The sequence below is a fragment of the Echinops telfairi genome, unplaced genomic scaffold (genome assembly GCF_000313985.2).
Source record: "Echinops telfairi isolate 266 unplaced genomic scaffold, ASM31398v2 ScPeMD7_23;HRSCAF=83, whole genome shotgun sequence".
NCBI lineage: Eukaryota > Metazoa > Chordata > Mammalia > Afrosoricida > Tenrecidae > Echinops > Echinops telfairi.
The window spans coordinates 77,622,425-77,637,497 of record NW_022103920.1 but is presented as its reverse complement, the minus strand read 5'-3'; the positions used below and the strand labels follow the sequence as shown (position 1 = coordinate 77,637,497).

The 15,073-nt window shown below is 39.5% G+C and overlaps 1 protein-coding gene across 1 annotated transcript in view; it reads right to left on the bottom strand.

Annotated features, from left to right (window-relative positions):
• ABCB5 (ATP binding cassette subfamily B member 5) overlaps positions 1 to 14,452 on the bottom strand; it is a 124,062-nt gene extending 109,610 nt beyond the window's left edge. Inside the window, exons 1-6 of the mRNA XM_004702711.1 lie at positions 14,400 to 14,452; positions 10,476 to 10,530; positions 8,973 to 9,123; positions 5,724 to 5,778; positions 2,753 to 2,944; positions 2,497 to 2,668 (exon numbers count right to left, since the gene is read on the bottom strand). Coding sequence (XP_004702768.1) covers positions 2,497 to 2,668; positions 2,753 to 2,944; positions 5,724 to 5,778; positions 8,973 to 9,123; positions 10,476 to 10,530; positions 14,400 to 14,452 — 678 coding nt within the window. The remainder of the gene's footprint in view (positions 1 to 2,496; positions 2,669 to 2,752; positions 2,945 to 5,723; positions 5,779 to 8,972; positions 9,124 to 10,475; positions 10,531 to 14,399) is intronic.
• Between the last annotated feature and the right edge of the window lie 621 nt (positions 14,453 to 15,073).

The window sequence follows — 15,073 nt, the reverse complement described above, 5'->3', positions numbered from 1 at the left end:
ATCTATCTATCTATCTATCTATCTATCTATCTATCTATCTATCTATCTATCTATCTATCTATCATCTATCTATCTATCTATCATCTATCTATGTATCTATCATCTATCTATGTATCTATCTATCTATCTATCTATCTATCTATCTATCTATCTATCTATCTATCTATCGTCTATCTATGTATCTATGTATCTATCATCTATCTCTCTATAAGTTTGTTATTTCTACAAGTGGAGCTCCTCTACTTTTTCTCTTTCTTTATTATAAAAATAAAAATCTCTTTAGAAGTTGAGTATATGGACTGGTTATAATGTGAAGCACTTGGAAAAGGATAACATAGAAGATACACCATTCATTTTAGTGCCCTCTAAATTCGTGCACTTGATTTGACTTGACTTGATTTTTCTTCCAAAGGGATGAGTCATGCGACCACAGCAGGGAGAGCAACACGATCCTGCATACATGTGCATCTAAATTGAACAGTATCCATAATACCCCATTCCTATCAAGTTGATTCCAACTGATAGCAACCTCATTGAACCAAGTAGAACATCTTCTTAGGCTTTCCAAAGCTGTACATCTTTTCAGGCCTAGACAGCATCATGTTTCCCTCAAGCAAATGTTGGTAGCTTTGAACCACCAAACTTGCAGCTAGCAGACTAACACTTAAACCCACCAGCCACCAGGTTTCCTGGTGTCCAGAATAAAATTGGAAACTCACTGTCATCAAACCAGTTCCGACTCACAGCAACTGTCTAGGACAGGGAAGAACTGCCCTGTGAGTTTCGTAGACTGTAATTCTTCACTGGAGTAGAAAGCCAGGTCTTTCTCTCAAGGAGTGGCTGGTGGTTTCAAACGAATGACTTTCAAATTAGCAGCCCAGAGCATACACCACCAGGGCTCCTGTGTCTAGAATATCCTTAGCCAGACCAACCAAATTGTTTACGTAGTGACTAATAAAGATATATATCTTCTAAAAGACGTTTACTTTTTTTTAATAACAAGGTGAGTTTTACCAGTAGAAGGAAAAATACACCTGGTTTGTTACTTGTTCTTTTCTTCTGTCATATGACACACAGGAGGCCTGGACGGCCCTTGTGGCTTGGTGGGTTTCACCTTGGGCTGCTAACTGCCAGGATGTGATCTTCTGTACAGCACAGCAAAACACTGTCGGACCTGAGCCATCCTTACAACTGTTTCTGAACTTGAGCCAATTGTTGCAGGCATGATGTCAGTTCATCTTGCTCAGAGCCTTCCTCTCTTTCACTGTACCTCTAATTTACCAAGCATTATATCCTTTTCCAGGGACTGATCTTTCCTGACAACATGTTCAATGACTGTTAGGCAGTCTTAGCATCATTGTCTCTAAGGAGCACTTTGTCTGTACTTCTTCCAAGACAGATTTGTTTGTTCTTTTGGTAGTCCAAAATATTCTTTGCGAGTACCCTAACTCAAAGGCATTGTTTCTTCTTTGGTCTTTCTTATTCAATGTCCAACTTTCTCCTGCAAATTAAACAGTTGAAAATACCAAAGCTTGGGTTAGGGACATCTTCGTCCTCAAAGTAACCTCCTTGCCTTTCAACATTTTAAAGAGGTCTTGTGCAGCAGATTTATCCAATGGGATGTGTTGTTTGATCTCCTGACTTCTGCTTCCATGAGCATTGCTTGTGGATCCAAGCAAGAGGAAACAGTTGATCAAGCTAATCCTTGCTCCTTTTATCATCATATTACATATTGGTCTAGTTTTGAGGGCTTGGGTTTTCTTCACCTTGAAAGGTCACCCACACGAAGGCTGCAGTCCTTGACCTTCATCAGCAAGTGCTTCCGTTCGCTTCACTCTCAGCAAACAAGACGATCAGCTAGCTGTCACTAGCCTCTCTGTGGGAGAAAGATGAGGTTTCTACTCTCATAAAGACTGTGCTTGGGGGCACCAGTGTCTTATAGTGTTGGGTTTCCATACACAAAGTCAGCAGTTCAAAACCCACCAGCTGCTCCAATGGAGAAAGATGGGGCTTTCTACTCACATAAAGAGTTATAATCTCAGAAACCTACAGGGGCAGTTCTATCCTGTCCTATAGTAAGTTATTTGAAACAAGCCATATTTTAGCAAAACGCCTTGCTTCTAGGAAGGTGATTAATGAGAAACAAAATCAAAAACATTCTGTAGTGTATGTTATCTCTATTTTGGGACATGGTAAAAACCAAACGCATCGCCATCAAGTCTATGCCGACTAATAGCGATCCTAAAGGCCAGGGTAGAACTGCCAAGGTGAGTTTCCGAGACTGTAACTCTTTAGAACACTTCATCTTTGTCCTGTGGAGTGGCTGGTGGTTTTGCATTGTTGGGCTTGCAAATCACAGCCCAGTGCATAACCACTACACCACCACGGCTCCTGGGTGACAGGAAACGGAAAAGAAATTCTTATTTGATAAACTCAGCAAGATGTCCAGTTCATTCCCCTGCTTTCCAGTCAACCCTGTATTAGACAGCTTCCCACCCTGGAACACACTGCTGCGGAAGCCATGATAAGCGGGGCTGTGGACAGAGTCACGAGGGCGAGTTTCCAACCCTTCACCAAACCAATCGTCAGGCCAATGGAAAAAGTAGAGATGTTTTGAAAGAGCAGGACAAACTTGTCTCCGATACCATCATTGATCTTGTTGATGTCCCTGAAAGAAGCGAAGGAAATGAGTAAGCCATGTATAGGTCATATATTAGCACAAAGTCTATGGCTTATAAACCTATCATCTTACTCAGTCATGCGAGTGTTGAGTTCACCGATGTTACAGCCATCAAACCAGCTGATGTCCTGTGACAGAATCGCATGAAAAAACTGTTTTCGAATTCTCTTGGTTTGCCGCGCTGCAGTTATAACCCAAAAAGAAATCTGCATGTAGCCAAAAACCAAGGCAGTCAGTCCTATTCCAATATAATACAGCGTCAGCCTTAAAAAAAAAAAAAAGGTATTGCAAATGTTCAGATGATGGATGCACAGCTTTCTTCTTTGCTAACAAAAAAAAAAACAACTTAATGCACTACTGGAGTAAAGGCCACTGTGCTCCCACCTAGAAAGGGATGCTAATAAGCAACCCGAGGAGGAGTAGGATGATCCGTGTTCCCCTGCTGAGCGACGAGAGTGTCGCTCTCGTATTATTAGTGGACAACAGTCTTTTAAAACATATTTGTTAATCACCTTTCCCTTCAATTTTTATTACTTTCACTTGAAAAGTGGTCATTAAGATGGATGGAATTGAGATATCTGCATATAAATCAAGTGGTCACAGTAAAAAGGATTTACTTAAAAATTCATCTTTAACGTGTTAGCATCAGGAAACATGCACAAGGATTAATCTATATAGAATTTCACTGCATCATTAACAATAAAGCAGAAAATCTTGAAAACCATCTAAATATCCAACTAGCGACCAGATAACAGGTGTATTTATTTAATCACCATTTACTCAATGCACACTAGGAGCTCAGGTGCCATAATGATTACGAGTTGGGCTGCTAATGCCAAGGGCAGCAGTTGGAAACCACCAGCTCCTCCTTGGGAGAAGGATGGGGCTATCTACTCCCATAAAGCGTTATAGTCTCGGAAACTCACAGGGGCAGTGTGGCCCTGTCCTACAGGGTCGCTAAGAGACGGAATGCACTCAGCGGCGTTCTGTTTGGTTTGGTGGCAGTGCTCACTGGTGCAAGGTGATATCACAGCCACGAACAAGATCATTGTTTATATCTAGTGGGGGAAAAGAGCCAATACTCAAATAAAAGAATTTGAAATTGTTCTATGAGGCAGTAAACAGGCTGCTAGGGTGCTGAGTAATTTGTAGGCAAATACGGGTCTAGAGCACAAGTGCAGATAAGGAGAGTGGTTAAAGAAAGAGCTTTGTGAAAGGGAGGTTTAATCTGGTGGCCAAAAGAAGAAGAGGAGCCAGGCAAGCAAAGAGCAAGAAGAGGACTGTTCATCTGAGGCGATCCTTGGGATCCAAAGGGTTTTCATCGACTAACTTTCAGAAGTAGATCTCCAGGCTCTCCTCCCTCGTCTATCTTAGTCTGGAAATTGCTAACGCCTGTTTCGCATCAGGGCAACACCCACGCCTCGGCTGACAGACAAGTGGTGACTGAGCTCGAGCGTGTTGTTGGGAATGGACTCCTGGTTTCTCACAAGGAAGGCTAGATATTCTACCACTGGCCTGTCACTGACCTCCATCATGGGCACTTACAGTGTGAGAACATTATACTAGACACTTTACATATGGCAAAATTACCCTCCAGGACCATGAGATGTGAAAATATCGATGTTATATCTTCTAGATGAAGAAACTGAAGCCTACACCGTAGTTACGCAACAGCCTCTATAGCTAGAATAAGTAAGAGGCCATTATTTAAATCTGGAAACTGTGATCTGAATTGCCCGCAGGAAGTAGATTTGGGAAAGGCTGCATACTTAGCCCCCGGCCCCTTCCCACCCCTGGCCCTGTTAAACACTGAGTACAACCATGAAGAGATGTAAAAGTCTGAAAAAGAATATTGCAAAGAGCTTAACAAATGATCTCAGTCCATTGACCATGGACACCTGCCCCTCCTCTTAATGTATCCTCTATTAATGTCTCTCGGATGTGCTGAAAACAATTTAGAAATCATACTGTGCTATAGCTTCAAGTAGCAGAAACGGCTAATTATAATCTGTCAGCGAATGCCATCATATTACTATCTTTCTTACCAAAAGAGCTCTATCTTTTGAGTATCAGTATGCCCAGCTAAAATAGATGTGACTCTATGCCCAGTATCAGGCTTTGGTGGAACACCTGGTAAGGCTTACTAAAGAAAACTACTCAGCTAGGCTTACATTTTGGGGTGGTAAGTGGGGAACTTTCTTTTCTCTCTCCTTCTCGCTAATGACTGGGCTCTGACAGCTACTTTGGATCAAGGAGTGATGTTTAAGATAGAAATTAATGCAAGGAACAACAGAAGGATCCTGAGTCTCTAATAACTATTGACCCTCATTCCATCTTTTACTATTTTTGGGGCTTAAGTGGAGAGCAAATGTTTTGAGAATGATGAGGGCAATGAATGTACAAATGTGCTTTACACAATTGATGTATGTATGGATTGTGATAAGAGTTGTATGAGCCCCTAATAAAACGATTAAAAAAAGTTTATAGTAATGGGAAAGTCTATAATGCTTGGGAAGGAAATCGTTTTTAAAAAGAGAAATCTTGGACATTATCCTTTAGGAGCCCTGGTGGTGTATTGATTGGTTATTAGTTGGGCTTCTAACCACAAGGGCAGCAGTTTGAACTCTCGCTTGCTTCTTGGGAGAATGACTTGAATTTCAACTCCCAGAAAGAGCGCCAGTCTCAGAAACCTGCAGGGGGAGTTCTGTTCCGTCTGTAGACTTGCTATGAGCCAGGATTCACTCAATGGCAGTGAGGTTTTATGAGGTTTTTTTTGACTATACTGGTATAAGAATGCAAATTCCCATAAATGGTCTATTAATTTGTCAAGTAATAATCCAAAGGATGTGAATTTGCAAGCCTTTTGAATAGAAGAAAAAATATGGAATAATTAGATAATATATAAGGAGAGAAGAGGAAATATGAGCTCCAAACAGTATGCAATATTAATGACACTTTTCAATTGTTTGTTGCTATTTTTCATTTAAGTATTGACTGAAACAGCACGCGGTGCACCTGATATTAGAACTTTCATTGGACTTACAGCATCATATCTTCATTTGCCTTCTCTTGAGACTGACTACAGTTGTGATCATTTGCTGTTAAAAAAACACAAAAGATAAAACATATTTAAAAAGTATTTAGTATAACTTCATAGATACTCTCCAAAGCATTCTCAAAAAATGGGCTTAAATACCCAGCCACATGTTGATGATTATCTAAGCTTTAAAATAACTATCTCTGATTTTTCTCATCTCCGACCTTAAGCACTTATACAACATTAAAAATTACAAGAAAATACTAGCCACTTCGCTCATATCCAGAAAAGGGTCCTACAGGACATCTCTGCTTTCAGGAAACTGTTGGAAAAATAGTAATAATAGAATTAATTCCCCTTTCTTTCCTGGGGTTGTGCATTTTTCATTCAGTTTCTGAATTAGAGAGTCCAAGAAAAGGCAAAATAGAAGCGGAAACTCTAGAAGATGCCACAGGAAAAGCAAATGAAGCATTCAGAAACATATGTGGTCTAGCCAGGAGGGCCACATAGAACAACTGTTTAAAACAACCCTTGGGTAAAAATGTTCCAATGAAAACTATGTTATATATATAAAAAAAAGAGAAAACTATGTTATACACTAATTTGCAGTCTAACGTTATTATTTCTCCCATAATACATAACAGTGATCAATATCCACTGTCATAATTTTCTGTTAATACTATTTGAAATGAATTATAAACACCATGGTTCTTTATTACCTACATACCACAACATCATTATCTCATATTCTTAATTTATATGCAAGCATTCATTTTTCTCTTTATTCTATTTATGGAGTTGTGGAAGGAAAAAAATATCATAAGAATCTTATTACAAATATCAGAACTGACATTACAGAAATGAAGGGCACTACAACTCCATAAAACATTTTAATGAGAATTAACTTAGCGAATGAAGGTAATTCTGAGAAAGACAAGGCTTTCTACCTCCATAAAGTTGCAGTATCAAAACCCCACAGGAACAGTTCTACTCTGTCCCATAGGGTCGCTATGAGTTGGAATTGATTGAACGGCACGGAGTTTAATAAAGGTAATAGATGTTGTCTCTATCTGTGGTACCTAAAATTACATAAAAATGCGATAAGTTCATTTTGGAGATTTTATAAACAGAGGTAATGAGCAAATGTTCTATTCTGACACAAAAATGGGCTCTCAAAAAATGGTGGTTCTTATTTATATTTTAATTGTGGAACCACACAATTATCTTCAAGGAAGTAAATATTGAAAGGTTGAGGGTACACCCCTATGATCCCTAATTAATTTTAATATGTTATAATATACCAGTAATATCCAATAATTTATCAAATCCTTTTTGACCATATTTGATAAAACACATTGTTGATTGTTGAATGCTGGAGAGCGTTCACAGCAGTATCCATACGGTATGCACTACTTGCCCCATCTGAAGTAGGTATGGCAGTAAGCTATAGAACAGATCTAAGAAAAAGAATACGTCCAGCAATAATTACTCTGAAACAAAGGTGAGAAGATAAGGGGGCAGGTTAGCTAGAGTACTAGAAATAGAACAACCAGGACACAATTAAAGAGAATGCTGACAAAGTTTGAAAAAAGATTGAACTAATGTCACTCAATAGTTTGTGTAGAAATTGTCCAATGGCAGCCTGATATCCTATGTCAATTTTCATCAAAACCACAATAAAATATTAGTTACAAAGGAGTATTCCTAAATAGACTGCCTTAGATCACTAGTGTTATCGATCGATCGATCCATCCATCCATCGATCCATCGATCCATCCATCCATCCATCCATCCATCCAGAAAGAGATGTGTCAACAAACAATCCACATTTGCTCAGGGAATTGGATCTATGTGATTAACAAACGGAATGGCATCATTGATTTAATTTATACTATTAAAATATGAAAAACATAACTCCTTAGAAGGACAGCTATCACATGGAAGAATATAGAAGGGAAGAAAGACTTAAACATGACTACATACACATATGTTCATTGCCACTGAGTTAATTCTGACTCATAGCAGCCCTATCGGGTGAAGTAGAACTGCCTCTGTTGGTTTCCAAGACCGTAAATCTTTGTGGGAGTAGAGTGGCTGCTGGTTTTGAACTACTGACCTTGTGGGTAGCAGCCTAATGTGTAAACCACAACACCACCAGGGCTCCTTAAATAAGGCTAGGACAATCAAAATAGTCTTTGGGTGGAAACCAAGATGGTAGAAATTAGCACGAAAAGTCAAATAGGACAAAGAAAGAGGTAACTGGGCACATAGCTAGGCTATGTGTCTAAAAATAGTGCACATTTTAATGAGGTGTGTGTCCCAGTTATAATGAACAGTAGTAAAGGACACTTCTTTTTAAGGAGAAAACGCACAAAATCAGGAAATTACTAATATTTATAACATTCATCCCTTACAGAAGATTATAGGAGAACTGCAGAAACTTACAGGTAAAGAATAATATCAACATGAAAAAAACACAATCCTGACCTAATCCTGAAGAGGATGTCTATAAATGGATGTCTGCAGGCACAGGTGGTCCCAAAGTACTAGTCTTCCCTGCACTGATCACAATTTCTCCCCGCCTCCCCCCTGCCCATCTTCATTCGGTGTGTTTGCTGTTAGTGCAGTGATTTTCTGCATGTTCTTTGCTGCTTCATTGCAGTATCATGTTCTGTAATGTCATGTATGAAGAAAGAAATCCTAAGTTGCTACCCAAATGACTTCGCCATTAATGATCTCTTCCTTTTGGGGGAGTAAAAGTTATAAAAAATTTTAAATAGGTTTAAAGATTTAAAGAGATTTTAAAAGGGTGCAACACAGTGGCCTGGAGTGTTCCAAGCCTTTGATTAAATTAGGACATAGGACCATTTGTGATAGAAAATTCTATACAATTCTAGAGTGACATGTTTTTCCATGGTCAGTCTCAGGTAACTTTCATATACAAAGTACTGTCAGTATTTAAAAAATATATTTACATTTGTCAGAACCCTTAAAAATAATGATCTCAATCTTTTATCCTAGATAGATAGTCTGCATATACAATATAAAATATGATTTGACAATGATGCCATAACATTAAGTGCTCACAGTTTCTTTGGGGATACTCTTTATTCTTTAGCACAGGACTAATGACTTAAATACATATAATATAGATGCTGTTTGACCATACAATACTCTGTGTTGAAAACTTAACGGTTTTCATTAATTAATGCGCTTGGGTCCTGAGCAATCCAGAAAAGCGAATGTTGTACTCACTTCTGTTGGTTCTGCTGAGGCAGCCGCTAATTAACTTATCACTCATTTCCCCCAGAACCAGTGACATTACAGGAAGACAGGCTCCATTCACCAACGATGCCAGCAATCCCACAGTCATGAGCACGAGGTCCAGTCCATCAGCAAAGCGGAACTGAGAAAACAAAACACCGGTATGGCAGCCACAGGCACATTTGTTTGACCTCTGAGTAAATGCGGCTGTCCACATGGCCGGAAAGACTCAATAAACCTACAAAGTAATCTTAAGGCTTTGCATTCTATTTGAAAATGTTGTTGAAACATAAAGTAGCTAAAGTAGTACAAACTGTAGACTTGTGGCACAAGTTAGGCCACATATGGGTGTGAACCAGAAGCTGTCTTCCAATGGATTTATTCCACAATTAAGCTATTCCTAAAGACAGTGATGATAATATTTTGGCTTATGGAACATTAACCTGCGACCTTTTCTCAAATCTGCCGCAGGCTGCTTCTCCGCACCGCAGTGCCGATTCAGCAGAGCGGTGAAGGGCAGTGGTCTGCTTAGCAAATGCTGTGGGTTTGCTTCTGCATTCTTATTTGAAAGCCCGTGGAGTCAAGTAGAATTGTCAAGGCTGTTTGGCAAAAGAAAGGAACGCCTGAAAGCCAAATACTGGATGCTCTCCGTTTCATCCTGCAGCCTCCAAAGCACGGTTCCGAAACCAAAACACGAGCAAAACAAATGCTCCGTGAATGTAATTCCAAAGATGTCGGCAGGCACTAGACACGCTTTCTGACATTAAAAAAACACAACTGCTCCCCCCGAAAAGCCCAACTCCAAATCCACTACCGTCAAGATGATGCTGACTCAACAAGTAGCACTGTCCCATAGAGTTCCCAAGGCCGCAGTCGATAGCAAAGCAGACGGGCCCCCCTTTCTCCTTTGGAGCCTCTGATAGGTTTTTAAATGCTGACTTTTTGGCGCTTAATGACTGCTCCACATGGACTTCTTTTGTGATATATATATATGATTTATAAAATATTTAGATGCTTGTTCTTTTACTTAAAAAAGATTTATAATAACTTAAAAACAACATGTATCAATGTACAATCATTGGAGATCATTAAAATGTAAATGTAAGACAGTAAATGTCATTATAATCCATTAACTACTCACACAAAAAATCTGGAAACATTTATCTATTGGACAAAATGTACATATATATAGTCACTCTATAGACAATGACTTTTTTCTTCTCAATTTAACTTTGCAAGGCACCACCTCAAGTCACTAGACATTCTGTGTATTATGTGGTATGGGAAATGTGCTGTTTATTTTTCTCACCCCTCATCATGGAATTTTCAGATTTTTGATATACTTTTTTCCTATTGGAAATAACATGTGGGTGCACTTTTTCAAATAAGATACACACACACACACACACTACCAAGAAAACACAACCATTCCATTTACAACTCACAATTCCCTAAAATGTTCATATCGTATACTTTCCAGCTGATTGGACTTACGATCTCAATAGGTCCAACGGCTTGTGGTCTCACTTTGGGCGATTCTTGCAGTGTTCTAGAAAATGAATGTTTACAATGGAAAGGTTATGCTATGACTACGATGTGCAAAAATGTCCAGGTAGGTTTAATCTTTTGTTGTTGTGGTTGCTGTATTGGACTCATGTTGACCAGGGGTGTGTCCTCAATAGGGTTTCCCACACAGTGACCTTTTAAAAGCACCCCCCAAGACTGTTCTTCCAGGGTGCCTCTGGGTGGGTCTGGAGGGCCAAACTTTGGGTTAATAGTTGCCTTTGATATCAAATTTACCTCAATAATGAACTTAAAAAAATAATGTTGATGGAAAATGCAAAGAGTTTTAGTATAATCACAAGTAAACCAACTCTTAGCGGCTGTTCCTAAGGTTTTAGTGTAACACCTGAAGACACTCCTCTGAAGCAAATTTTTAACTCATTTTGACAGATTATTCCAGAGCAACCATGAGTTTTTAATAAGTGGAGGCCTATGAAGAACATATTAAACAAGTATACTCTGCATCTTGTTCCCCATTTAAAATGTCCACTTCCTAACACATTGTCAGGAGATCCAAATGAAAGTTATAAATGAGCTCTTTTCAGGTCAAGGAAATTCATTTATTAAACACACACATACCGTTTCTAAAACGTTAAAACAATACTGGCAGTGAACACATTGCTTTCTAAAATTCCATCATATGACTGAGCACTCCTGACTCTTCTCTCCAGCTGTGTAACATATTGTTCTGCCAGGTTGGATGGCTGACTAGTCATTGAATTTTATCCCACCAGAGGCTAATAATTTACTTATGTACTGGAGGACCGATTCACTCTGAGACTATGCACGGATGATAAAACACGCTTCAAGGGTGTAAAGCCCCACTACCGCTCTTCTTGTCCAAAACTTGGACTTTAAAGCCTACAACTTAGTAAGTTCTTCTTTCTTACGTTTTGTTTCAGGGAAACCATTTCTGACCCTTGATGACTTTCATTATAAACCTTCAAAGCATGACTCCAGGATTAAAAAAAAAATCTCTTTTCTACCATGGTTCAGAGAAGGAAGCAGGACAGGGATGGTAGGACCGGCTTAGAGGTCTCCCCACCCTTTAAGACTTCAGGGCCACCACCCTGGGACCCCCAGATGGGCAGTGCCTAAAGCATAAGGAGAGGGTGTTCTTCCAGGGAGCCGCTGCGTGGGTTTGGAGGGCCAAACTTTGGGCTAATAGTTGCCTTTGGTATCAACTTGACCTCAATAATGAACTTAAAAAAAATAATGTCGATGGACAATGCAAAGACTTCTAGTATAGTCACAAGTAAACCAACTCTTAGCGGCTGCCCCTAAGGTTTTAGTGTAACACCTGGAGACACTCCTCTGAAGCAATTTTTAACTCATTTTGACAGATTATTTGAGAGCAACCACGAGTTTTTTAATAAGTGGAGGCCTATGAAGAACATATTAAACAAGTATACTCTGTTCTAGGTGTTGGGTTTACAAGTTGGAAGGGCAGGCCCCCCAAACATAGACCCTCTTCTGATTTCACTTTTTGTGGTTCATTCAGCCCTTGTCTTCCATTGTCATAATGAGTTTCTTTCATATCATTTTCTCCCATTCTTTCACCTCCAAATGAAATGAGGTGTCGTTTCCCTCTTCCTTATGAATATTAGCAAAATTAACCATGCCCCCAACAAATTTTCTGAGCAGTTGCACATAGCCGCCACACTCAATTGCTGTTGTCCTTCTATGGACCGGTTGTCTTTTTCTGTCCATCACTATTTCTCAAGAACCCTTGTGAGGGAGGTAGTACCTGGGTGCGAAAATGGCTAATGTATGTGGCTGCCGATGGAAAAGGTTGGAGCTTTAGTCCACCCAGAGGTGCCTTGGGAACAAGGCCTAGAAATCTCCTTCCCTTATTCATTGTGGACTCTGTGGAGCACAAGCCAACCTTGACAGGCACGAAGTTGCAATGAGTCAGAATTGACTCTGGCTACTGGCTAGTATGCTGTTGACCATTTTATAAGACCTTGAACTCCTGAGTTGTTAAACAGCCCAACTTTACATATCCAGTACCTGGACTTGAGTCTTACTCCAGAGTCTAAACTCTCAACTCTTGGCCGCTTTATGCCGTGAGGAAGAGCATTCCAAAACTAAAGTTCTTGAAACGTCCAGCTACTCTCCAAACCAAATCACTCCTTGTCCTTAGTGACTCGATTTAGAACATGCCTGCCATGAAATACAGCTGGTCCCTTTGGTAAACACTTTACACGGTGCCTTTAACCTGGATGCAAACTGTTCCTACAGAAAAACGCAGTGTTTCCTGCCCCGCTTTCCTCAGAGGTGACCTTGTGAGTCTAGAAACAGCCAGTGTTAAACGATGGCTCAACTTGACCAAGTGTTCAGCACTGTGTTCAGCACATGGCTTGAGCTGGCAAGCAGATTCTAAGAAAATAGACCCTTCAACACTACTTGTCATTTTTCAATATTTGTTCTAATCGGCTTAGCAATGATTAAGATAGCTGATGTGAAATAAGGACAAAGTAAGGACTTTAAAAAAAAATACACCCCCACTTTCTCTCCTGAACCACTAGAATAGTTAACATTTTTTACTTTCCACTCTCCTATTCCTTCACCAAACTCATGGCTTTTATGTTTCAGTCGAACTCTCCATCACAAAGCTAAAGCCCCTCACTTGAACGCGGGCTGCTCACACAGGTTGGGGGTCAGCCCAAATCCTGTGTTACCTGGGCCGGCTCTGACCAAGGAAGACAGCGCCAGATGCTGGCCAACTGCTGCCTCGGAACCAACGACTTGGTAGACGTTCATTGGTCAAAAATGCTGCCGATGTGCCTCCCTTATTTGTGGTTTATGCCTTTCTGAACCGCGGCGACTCATTAGCTCAGCAAGGTACTTTGTCAAGTGCTTGTCAGCTCCGTTTCCCTGTTTTGCAAAACACTCTTATGCTGTCGTCAATGATTCGTTTTCCGTTTTAAACAGCTCCTGCCCTCCCCATCACACTAGCACAGAGACCTCTTGGGAAATCAGTGCTGAAAATATGATTCCGTTCTCAGATAATGCTTAGTGTATCACTGTATTCCGTAATAGATTTGTGTTCTCATCACCTCTTCTATCAGAATTTACTGGATCTGCTTTGGGCTGAGAAGCAAAAGATGTTTGGATACTATGGTCCAAAGATATAGGTTCAGTCTACCTTAAAGTGGAGGAATGATTAAAGGAGAGCTAGGAGGTGTGAGATGTAGCTCTCTGTTTTCCAGAGTGTTCAGAAGAAGAATTTATTTCAGCTTCAAGAAGGTTCTCATCAACACATGCTAAAACTTGAGAAAATGGTGTCGAGGGAGCTCCTTTCTGGTTATTTGTATCCCTGCAGTAATGAAACCAGAGATCTAGAGGGGAGCCTCCAGGCTTATAGTTGGCACACTTATGTTATTCTAGTTAATGTGGAAATGAACTAGATTGAAAAAAGTTTCCATTGTAAAGCTTCAATTAATTCATTGTTGTTGAGGATGTTTTATAATATAACTATGCACATTAGGGTTCACGTGAACTAATAATTAGAATCCAACATCTTTTTAAAAATTATCTCTACCCCATGGAATGAAGCGTCTATAAAGAAATGAAATGGAAATATCCAGACACCTTCCCCCTACAAATCGGTAAGCCACAAGAAATGTATGAAATTGAGAAGAAGTAGCTGAAGAGTTAAATTCAACCCTGCCGTGATTACCAGTCCTAAAAGCACCATGACACCAACAGTAACATCGGTCATACTAAAGTCTAATACAAGACAAATAACACGTTTGGAAACAATTCTAAGCATTTTTGTTAAATCTATGAAAGGAAGCAGCATAACTGAAGTTGTAGAAGAAACACTTTTTGCAGAATTTGGGGAAAACTTACCCATTTCTCGGATAATTTTCTTGCCTCTCTTCAGCTCTCTCAGCACTTGCCATCTTACTTATATAATTCAAGTTCTTGGAAATAAAATACTAAAACATGAAATAAACTATTAGGAAACACAACTGGGGTATTTTATAATCTAATTTATATAAAACATTCTTTACGTCCCTGACAGGTACATAAAGAACATTTTTTAAAATTTAATTTTAAAATTAAAGTTAATTTAAAAAATGAAACTAAAAAAGTGCTGCTCAGAATTTTACCACCTCCTTTTTCCCTCTCCCCAGCTAAAGTGTCTGTTTTGATATTTTGTGTATTCTGATATTTCCACTGAATTTCTAATGTTGACCTCCTGTAGGGCTTATTTTTGGAGCTAGTAACATATTTAGCTTTGCAAGAAAGAAGGAATGTCAGTAGACAATGTATTGTTTTTAGGACTGAATTTTTTTTCTCTTTCTGCCACTGATTTCATTGTGATTGATGTAAACCTTTCTAGGACCTCATGCTTAGCTCGCCCTATAAAAATGGCACAGTGGTTTCTGAGGAACCAGGGCTTTCTAGTTCACCAATCAGATCTGCAAGTTAGAACTTCTGCTGCATGTGTCTTAATAGTTACCAGAAGGAAACTGTTAAAGTGCCTTCCGTGTGAAAGCTAGGTGAAGCATAATGTATTC